Source organism: Elaeis guineensis, chromosome 1, assembly GCF_000442705.2.
Source record: "Elaeis guineensis isolate ETL-2024a chromosome 1, EG11, whole genome shotgun sequence".
Lineage (NCBI taxonomy): Eukaryota > Viridiplantae > Streptophyta > Magnoliopsida > Arecales > Arecaceae > Elaeis > Elaeis guineensis.
In genome coordinates this window covers 91,878,759-91,888,969 of record NC_025993.2, presented here as the reverse complement: position 1 = coordinate 91,888,969, position 10,211 = coordinate 91,878,759, and the positions used below count along the sequence as shown (strand labels likewise).

The window sequence follows — 10,211 nt, the reverse complement described above, 5'->3', positions numbered from 1 at the left end:
TTCTCTTCCCTGTGAGGCGTCTTTTAAAAGATAAAACCGTGAGAACCCGTGTGACAGAATCAGAGATCAATAGGATAATCAATAAATATTCTATTCTGAACCAGTGGTTACAATTGAAAAATATTTTATTCTCATCCAATACTTGATGAACAACTAGATGATAGCCACGATGTTTATTTCAAGTTGAAGCATAAAGATTGAATCAATTTGACAATAAGACACCAAATCTACTATTCTTGAAAGATATTTTACTCTCATCCAATACTTGATAAACAGCTAGATGGTAGCCAAGATATTTATTTCAAGTTAAAGCATAGAGATCGAACCAACTTGACAAAAAGACACAAAAGTTGCTATCAACCAAGGGACTTGTGAATAAACCTGCTTTGATACCATGTAAAGAATGGAACCAATAGCTAGATTACGTCGCATTATCATTCCTAATAATAAGTATACCATGAGAACATTTTATTCTATAGTTACAACCGCTTAACCATTTCATTCCTACAAAAGGGGTATATGTTACATGGTCATGATCATAGAGCAGTCAATACATATTCTGTCTCGATTCATTCTCATCTAATACTTGATGAATGTCCTGGCCAAAATTATCTCTTCTATCATCTTCGCTCTTCTTAATCTATGCTTCTTTTTTTTTTTTTTTTTGCCTTTCTAGCTATTGTGAGTTTGTGGCTTTTTCTCTTTGTTAAACTTATTTCTCCGCATGTTATCCCTCTCCATCTCTTCTATTATATATTTTTATCTCCTTAATAAATCCAAATCGGGTGGCTGAGCCTTCCTTATCCTTAGAAAAATAATAATAATTAGTAATATCGCTGGTGAGCCACCTATAGCTTGTTGTTTTTGTTCGATCGGTATCAAACATCTTTCCACTGATGTTAGATTGATAGAACTAGCTTGCGCTGCCACGTTTGACGATCGCAATTCATGGATATACGGTAGATGGGGAATACCGTATCACATCGACGACCCCGGTGAATTGTGTCCTGTTTTCCAGCTGCACTTGGGAAAGAGTTTGCTGCATTGGCCACCATATTAATAAATGGCGATGTAAACCAGTTTATCACTTAGTGGTCCAATCTATTCTTCAGTCATTAGATGGCCGGTTCGCATTTACTTTTGTAAAGCATAACCAGGAGAGCCAAAATGGTTGCTAAAAGGAATCTAGTGTGTCAGTCACAAAGGAAAACCTTTTTTTTTTTTTGTAGAAAATTTAGGAAGTCTCAAGGCATCCATTAGTACAACAGATTCAATTCCGCTATAACAATCACATTCCATAATTTGCATTTACTAATACAAGCCTTATAACAATATATACAAGGAAGCTTTGACTCCCAAACCTAAGCTTAGACCACCATTAATATCTGAACCAATATCCAACCTCTCCTTCTCAGGAAGCTTTATTTACACTACACTTTCTATCCCTTTTCTCACATGGACTGCAGACCTACACATGAACCTTGAGGCCCCCACAACCACCATCTTACCCCAATCATACAATTACATTGTTGCACATGAAAGGACGTACACAGTTGCTAAGCTAGATCTTTATCTTGCTAAACTAGCGTCTATCTCCTTTTTGGACAAGAATAATTGATGACCGTCGTCACCTTCTGAAGCTTCGCATAGTTGGGGTGCCATCGTCCTCCGTGAGCTTGACAGCAGTGTAGGCTCCGGCCCCGGTGAGGGTCCCCAGGATTGGTGCCGTGAAGTATACCCATATGGCCTTGTAGTTGTTTGCCGCCACCGCCGGGCCCAGCGTCCTCGCTGGATTCATAGATGCCCCGCTAATCCTCCTGAGATATTTTTTAAGCACACCACTATTTACTACAGCTGAAAGTGAGATATTTTTGACTGAAAAGATTGAAAGAGATGGACATTTTTGAGAGAAAAGATTGAAAGAGAGAGAGATATTTCTGCACTTTTTTGAACTCTATCACAACAAGGTTTCTTTGTCCAAAATATCTTTTGTGACAGTACTGGGATATTTCACTGAGAAGGCTTAACATGTAAGCATATAAGATGAGAAAGATTACACAATATCAAGTGTAATTGATTTCACCTTTATGCCCGAATGTACACTGGTTTTAAATTTCTTTTTTTATCCAATAAAACGTGGCATACAAACCCAGCAATGATGTTGTTCATTGCCACAGTTGCTCCTACCGTGATCCCAGCCAGCTCCCCAACCTGAAGAAATTACACAAGATTATTAGATTACACCAATTAAGAACCCTGACAGATCCAATCTTTTCCTGCATGGATTTAAGGAATTAATTGAGAAAGAAAAGTACTCACTGCTCTAACATCAGTGGCAACTGCCGTGGTGACAAACATGAGATTGAATCCAATAATAAACTCCATTACAAACGCCGCACCCGCACTACCACTTGGCACCGTTACACCTTCTCCCAAAATCGGATAAAAGATTGCCTTCAATGCAAATGCCGCGCATAGTGATGCCGACAATTGTGCAGCGATGTATACCAGTACCTTCCACACATGTAACCAAATATAATTAAGCTTATGTACACAACTTTATCTAATTACATATGACATGCATAGAAGTTTCTTGGCACAAGGTCGTAGCTAGGCAGTCAATTAGTTGTTACCTTCTCCCAAGAGAAGTGTTTGAAGGTGGCAAAGGCAATAGTGACAGATGGATTGAGGTGAGCACCGGAGATGTGGCCGGTCGAGAGGATGATGATCATGGCGGCGATGCCGGAACAGGCTGCTAGGCCTAATAAGGTGACGGCACCGTTGGACTGCTGATCGATAATTGCCGCAGCCGTGCTGGCGAACACTAGCATGAAAGTGCCAATGAACTCAGCCCCCACCTGCCCATAGATCACCAAAAATTGCTGGTTAGTGGTCGCTTCTTTTTCATTCTACCGATAAGAACTCGGCACCTCTAACCAACGACTCCTTGGAGAGCAATTTCTTTTTCTTTGATAAAATCGGATTATCAAATCAATCTAATAATAAAAATATGTCTATAAAAATTTAAAAATAAAATATATATAAATTTTTAAGAAATATCTGATACAGCTAGCAGTCCAAATACTTGTTCCTATACGATCAGAAAGAAATCTATACAGGAAAAAGATGATGGGAAATCCGGAAACGAGTTTTCGTTTTTTATTGTTGAACCGAACCGATAATTCTTCACCTACTTCTTTGGACCACTTGATTGATGTCCAAATTTTAAATATTTTTTCTGATAACATTTAATAGCCATATTATCTACACCATCATGCGTACATGCATACATATGAATGTAGTCATGTATGTGATGTTCTCTATTTGGCTGCTACCATATCATCCATATCCAACCATAAGAATTAAAGTAACCATGGGCAAGATGTCAGGTACGTATGCACTTCTTCCCCAAAAATAAATAATAAATAAATAAATATAAATATAAATTCCAGTATGTACTTACCTGGTGAGCATCCTCCAAATTAACTTTTGTTGCAGGTAATTAATTAATAAATCAGGAAAAATAGATTGACGTCAAGATAACGACAACTCACAATTACATAATTCTCCATTAACTTGACTGTCTTATTGGCATGAAATATTTTGTATTTAACCAAAAAAAGTGCTTTAATTTAGATCTCTAGTGAATCTAATCTACTTGAATGCCTCAAAAAAACAAACAAACAAAAAAATCTTGTGCACTTGCGATTCACTGGAAGTATTTGTGATGCAGGTGATTTACTTGATTCCTTTGCTGACGAAAGAATACACAAAAAAACTACCGGAAAATCTTGATTCGATTAAATCTTAGCAACATGCTGGCCGAAAATTTATCAATAATTCAGTGGAAACGATAACGAGAATGAGCGAAACGGGAACGTTGTCTAATTTTCTCCTTGATTAGAGGTTACAAGGAATTGGACGCACTTCCAATAGCAAACGGGAAACGAGACTGGGAAACTCACCTTTCTTACAAGGGAACCGGAAGCTGGGATGCTTGGGCCATCGTCGTCGATGGTCCAAGGCTTAACTGCGAAGCAATTGCCGCGGCCAAGTAGTGAACGCCACCTATCGGCGAACCGACTGGACTTGTGCCCTCCAAGGAGTGGAACTCCGGGGTTTTCCAGTGCAGAGGCGCCGTCTTCGCCCATGTCTACGCTCAAAGAATAACACAAGGGAGGAAAGGAATTAGGATGGAGGAGGCAGTGCTTGTGAGGAAGTAACCTTTAACCTTCTCTTTTCTTCTACCCTATCTTTGGTCACTGGGTAAGACTAGCTGGCTACCTTTTATACACGAGGGCTGCTGGGCCAGGGAATTTGGGGATGATGCCCTCGGGTGTTGGTTTTAGCTAACGTGTTCCGTGCTCGTTACAAGGTTCATATTTGTATGGGATCAAATATTAGTAATAATTTTTTTTTGATAACTACAGATCCCGAGTGATGCACTCATAAATGGTTGTCACCGGAGGGCCGACCGCCATCAAATAACATACACATAAATACGGATCATACAATACATATCATGTATATTGTTTGATAGTTATTTATTTTTTGATAGTAACCATCTATAGATACATCATATTTTATGGTGTTATACATGCATCATAAAGGATTCATATTCTTTTTTGATTTATATACAAAATCTATGATAATTATAGACAAGATCCTATAATTTTATTTAGAAAGATGAATCATTACAAATATGCATCAATATAGATAATAAATGAGGACAATGAGAGGAGAAAAAAAATTATAGGATGGAAAATAATGACACACTCAATATTCCAAAATCCTTTGCAATATGCTATTTGTATCATAAAATATAATATAATGCCCAGTAATAATTATGGATGGCTATCAATAATGATGCACTATATATAACACATGTTAATATCTAAGTGATTTTTGAATACTGTATAGCATTCTTCGAAGCAAACAATGCACCATCACTCAACTATCAGGGGAGGGATCCTGACAAAGTGGTCAACAATAAGAGTCCTACTGGCTGTGAAGATAAGAAGTCTTTAGACAACTATATGTACCAACCTTCCTAAATTTCTCTCTATTATTTGAATGACCCAAGCACTTACTTGCCGACCAAGCTACGGTTCGTAGCAGTAGTTCCTAACAGTAATCCGCGCCAAAAACCCAAGCTTCAACCCACTTTCCCTCCCATATTCAAACTCCAACCCAAAGCAAAAACTTTGTTAAATCAGAAAAAAACTCAGTCCATTATTATCTAAACACCTTGAAACAAAAATTATTCTAATTAGAATTTATGACATCACTCTAATGTCCTAACATAATTAGCCTCTTTCTATAATGGAATAAGTCTTGAATTGAGTCCTTAGATTTCAACAAATTTTACATCTTAATATAATTTCTCCCTTCTTACTCCAATTCCAAACAAAAGAGTACGCACACAACTCCAATTACGTACCTATATATATGGTTGTACCTCATGTGAATCTATCATCTCATGCTTGCAAACCTGATACATATCCTTGTGATCTCATCATTGTTTCCTTCATGCTTTGCTTTGTTATGCCATACCCATACTTGCATCACTTTGACCATGTACCTTGTTAATTGGGACATCAAGAGTCCCATGTCCATCCATGTGTTCCAATGCATGTACCTCTTTTGCGTCTAAGCTCATACTGCTAGTTCCATGCATCTGCATGTTGTTGGCTCCCTCCATACTCAAAATTAATTCTTGTATTTCACTTTTATTTACATCTGAGATTACTTTTCCATATGTATAAAATATTATTGTATCTTAAACTCTTTAAGCGGCTCCTGAACTAATTGACTCTTCCATCTCAATCTCTTCATAACTTGACTTAGGTTACATTCTGTTAGATAATCTTCTATACTCAAATTATATTAAATTTTGCCTTGAGCCAATCAAGATCTTTTTCTTTAAATCTTCATTTTTGAACTAATCAAGTTCTTCATCTTTATTCTGTGCAAAGCCTGAAATGACATGAAAATTTTGTCCGAAGATCTTTTTCTAACAACATTGAATTTTAAATAGACAATCATGAGCATAATCTTTTCTTTTATATTTCTCTATAGTTTAGATGTGACAATAATTTTTTCGTCTAATGTTGCTTGTACGTAGAATCAAAGTCACTTTCTTAAATTGTCATATCCATATTCTTTCGACTTCCATATGTATCATGAATTTCTAGAGACATCACTATTTTTGAACTATTTAAGATATCTAATAAATTAATATTGTCCTGTTAATTTAAGAAGTGGGAAAATGATCATGGAATCAGCTATTCCTATCCATAATGCCAACCATTTAGATTGGGATATTGAATTATAAATAGAATTTACACATTTATACGAGATTACAACAGATTATCAAAAATTATAGAAGGCACACCAAACCACAAACACAAAAATTACAGATTCATAATCTCTGATATATAACATCGAATAATCACAGTCTCTAATTAGAATGATCATCTAACAACCAAAAACATCAAAAGCAGGCACTAACATACACAACAAGAAAAACAAAAAAGATGATACATAAAGAGGAAATAAAAATATTTATAAAATAAAGTTGACAATGAACTCATTTTAAGAGCCTAAACGCTCTTATCCTCTTTCCAAAGGACTAACCGAGGAGAAAGGGCTCCCATCAAGTACATAGTGTGAAATTATTGGTTGGACCACTAGCTTAATGGTGGATCTGTTCAACCACCTCTTTTGTTTATTTGTGGTTAGACTGGTCCACTGCTAAGATGATGGACCTAATTCAATCAATAACTTTTCATACATAGCCAGTAGAAGAATATATTAGTTGGATCAGACCAATCAGCTTAGTGATATGGATCAATCCAATCTCTTAGCAACACACACATATAAATTAAAAAAAAGAAAAAAGAAAAGAAAGCTATGCAGCAGTATCCTTTTGGTTGGACTGGTCTACCTATGAGCTTGTGGATCAGGTCCAACCAAAAATTTCACGAGCCACCGGTCGATCGGCAGCTGGTCACAGAGCATCAAAACTATCTCCCCCGACCAATGGACCGAGGAAGATACTTCCACCGACTATAGTCAGACAGACAATCATTTCCCACCATTATTTAAATCTTTTTCTCCCTCGCACTCGAGCACTTTGTCTTTTTATTTATTAATTTATTTTTGTACGAGAGCACTTTTACGACCAATCAAACCATGACTCGTAACAGGATTCATGACAGCGGCACCAAGCATACGGCTCAACTTTCCCTCCTTGTCCCTCCTGTATTCAAATTCTAATCCAATGCCAGATATTTTTTTAAATCATACAGGAACTCGCTCTCAAGACGTCGGACCAGATGCGACTGCTGGACTTGAGACGAAGACACAACCTCTTGTAATTCGACACCTTGAGACAAAAAATTCTTACAACCATAACTCATAATACCATGATAATGTTCTCGTATAATTATGGAGCGCATAAGTCCAGCTCTACAAGTGCAGCTGGAATGGATGGATGACAGCCAACTGCTTTGCACCTCTTCTGAGTACCTGGCTATAGGATGAGAGTGAGTTCGCCAGAACTCAGAAACAACTTGACTTAGATGGCTAGACCGGACCTAAACCACTCCAAACTGTGATATTTTACGTATGAAAGCAAAAGCCTGACTGCAGTAATATATACGGAACTGTGAAGTTTCAGCTATCAAAGTAATTTTAATTTAAGTTGTACACTTTTTTAAGAGTTTGAAAGAAGCTTACGCTTTGGAGGGACAGTTTCACGTTTTCTTTCGTCGGTGGCAAGAGCCACGACGTACTCTCTCTCTCTCTCTCTCCCCATGTGTAATGGCCTGGCCCCCCAGGGCAAAACACATCTGGCTTGCAGCTCAAACAGTATTTGAACACCAGGTTCCAATCAAGGTTCAGATGCTCCGGCCATAGATTTTTATGGATTCTGTTGGTTGATGCTTACCTTGTACAGTATTTAAGATATTAATTTCGCTTTTCTGGTCCATGGGGCCCTTGTGCATCACAAAAACACCTCCCATTGAGGCGGTGCCTCTTTTCACTTGTCATGCGCATGATTGTGCGCGTTTGCCCCACCACCGGGCCCACCGCCTTTCTTTTTCCCCTCCCTCATCTCTCCCCTCTCGTTCTCGCTGTCTCTTTGTTGGAACGGCTACCCGCCTACCTTGCAAAGCCAACGCGTGTGGTCATATCAGTCTGCAAAATATCACGAAGATATAATGCCCCAGCAAAAGAAGCCTTCTGCAACATAAGAAGCAACCGACGCAGTTACCATCTTGGCCTCTTGAAAAATATATTGCGCTGTACATAAATTTTTATTTGATTGGAGTTTTCAAATATCCATCGTCAATGAATGATTAGACCATTGAAACTGTAATTATATATTGATCCAAGAAAAGACCATCTTAAAATGCCTCTCTAAACTAAAATGATCCGGCTATAAAATAGTGATAGCCTATGCCAGACCTTCCAACACAACTCTCATTTTTGCTAAAAGGACGGTAGTGTCATATACAGTAAAATGAACACAACTCCACCAATTTAAAGCCTGTGTTCTTCGTATGGCTGTCAAAGTTATTTTTTGAAAAAAATTAAGGAATAGGAGCTCCCAAGTAGAGCTGATTATAAACTGGACTCTGGGCCTAAGAATCTATTCATTTTTAGTTAGGTTTTAGACTGCATCTATTTAAAATTTGATATTTTCTATGCTTAATTCCGACTCATGATTAACTTTCTATTTCCAAGTGAAATAAACAATATGAGATGCAGAACTTGCGAACTCAAAGCCCTATATTTCCCTAACACCCATCAAATCCTTCAATGATCTAGCTCACATGAACTCTGAGGCATGGAAATGGCTTTCACAAAATTAACAAGAGGGCTTTCATTACATTTTCAAACAATCCTAAATTCCTAGCCAACCAAACATAATATGCAATATGACTCAAATCAACAGACATCAATGAAACTAAGACTTCCCCACTTAATGATGTAAAAGAAAGTTTCTAAATTCCAAGGATAGATAGATAAAGACAGAAGAATGGAGGCTTGTCTCCAAATTTGTAAAGCTTTGAGGCATTCATAAATTACATAGTTCACAAACTCTCCTATCTTGGTGCATTGATCACAATAAGGAGGAATAGGTATATTTCTATAGTGAAGAACTTGTTTGCATGCATGGTAATCAATTCCAAGCCCATTTCTCAAAAACATTGCCACTTTAGAATAAACTTCTACCTTTCAAACCCTGTCCAATATCTTTTGGTCACACCTGAGGATCTCTAGGAATGTTAAAGAGCTCACTATCTCCGACTTTCAACCCACTAGATCCTTCCCATCAAAATTTATCATCTATATTCCCCAAAAGAATCGCTATGAAGAGAAGTTGGGAACCAAGAACCTCTCCAAAAAAAAAAAAAGGGTTTAAAAAATCCTATATCTCATAATCAGGTTGCAGCAGTTGTAGAACAAAAATAATATGGAGTAGGCACTATAAAATATCATATGGGACGGGCTTCAAAGTTTGCTATATTTCTATTAATAGCAATCTTAAAGAATAAGTCTAAAAATTAAAAAAAAAATTATTAATGGAGTTATTAGTCTCCTGATTAAAAAAAATGATATTCTCTTTCTTTCTCATTTTTGGCACTTACTTTTTAGCAATACATATTACATGCCCATATGATATGCACTAAATAAATTAGTCATCAAATAAGTCAATACACACCTATAAATAAATCGATATACAGTTTTTTGAATTTGGAGTTCACCAATGTAAAATATATAGCCAGTGATACAGACTGTAAGTTTTTTTGATATACACCCAGCAATGATCCAATACATACTGACAGATAAATTGATACATATTTTACCGAACTTAGTATTTATCAATATACAGTATATGACTAGTTGATATATACTTAATAAAATATTCATCCGACATCCCAATACATACCTTTATGTAAAGTAATATATAGTTTTTAAAACATAGCACTCATCAATATATAATATATGATCAAATGATATATACTAGATGGCTTACTGATACATACTATAAGTTTTTTGACACACACCTAATAATGGTACAATACATACCTACAAATAAATTGATATATAGTTTACCAAACTTAGTATTCATCAGTACATAATATATGACTAGCTGGTACATATCTAGCAAAATATTTATCCGACATCTCAATACATAT

The 10,211-nt window shown here is 36.6% G+C and overlaps 1 protein-coding gene across 2 annotated transcripts; it reads right to left on the bottom strand.

Moving 5' to 3' along the window:
• Nucleotides 1-1,274: 1,274 nt before the first annotated feature.
• Nucleotides 1,275-4,268, bottom strand: LOC105038152 (aquaporin NIP6-1). Of its 2 annotated transcripts, none has more exons than XM_010913861.2 (5): nt 3,966-4,266; nt 2,634-2,858; nt 2,320-2,514; nt 2,150-2,211; nt 1,275-1,817 (listed from the first exon to the last, which is right to left on the bottom strand). In XM_010913861.2, the coding sequence occupies exons 1-5, from the start codon at nt 4,149-4,151 to the stop codon at nt 1,628-1,630; spliced, it is 858 nt and encodes a 285-aa protein (XP_010912163.1). In that variant the 5' UTR covers nt 4,152-4,266; the 3' UTR covers nt 1,275-1,627. The 2 variants fall into 2 exon arrangements, with proteins under 2 accessions (XP_010912163.1, XP_073112551.1); XM_073256450.1 differs by having other exon boundaries at nt 1,679-1,817; nt 2,084-2,211; nt 3,966-4,268.
• Between the last annotated feature and the right edge of the window lie 5,943 nt (nt 4,269-10,211).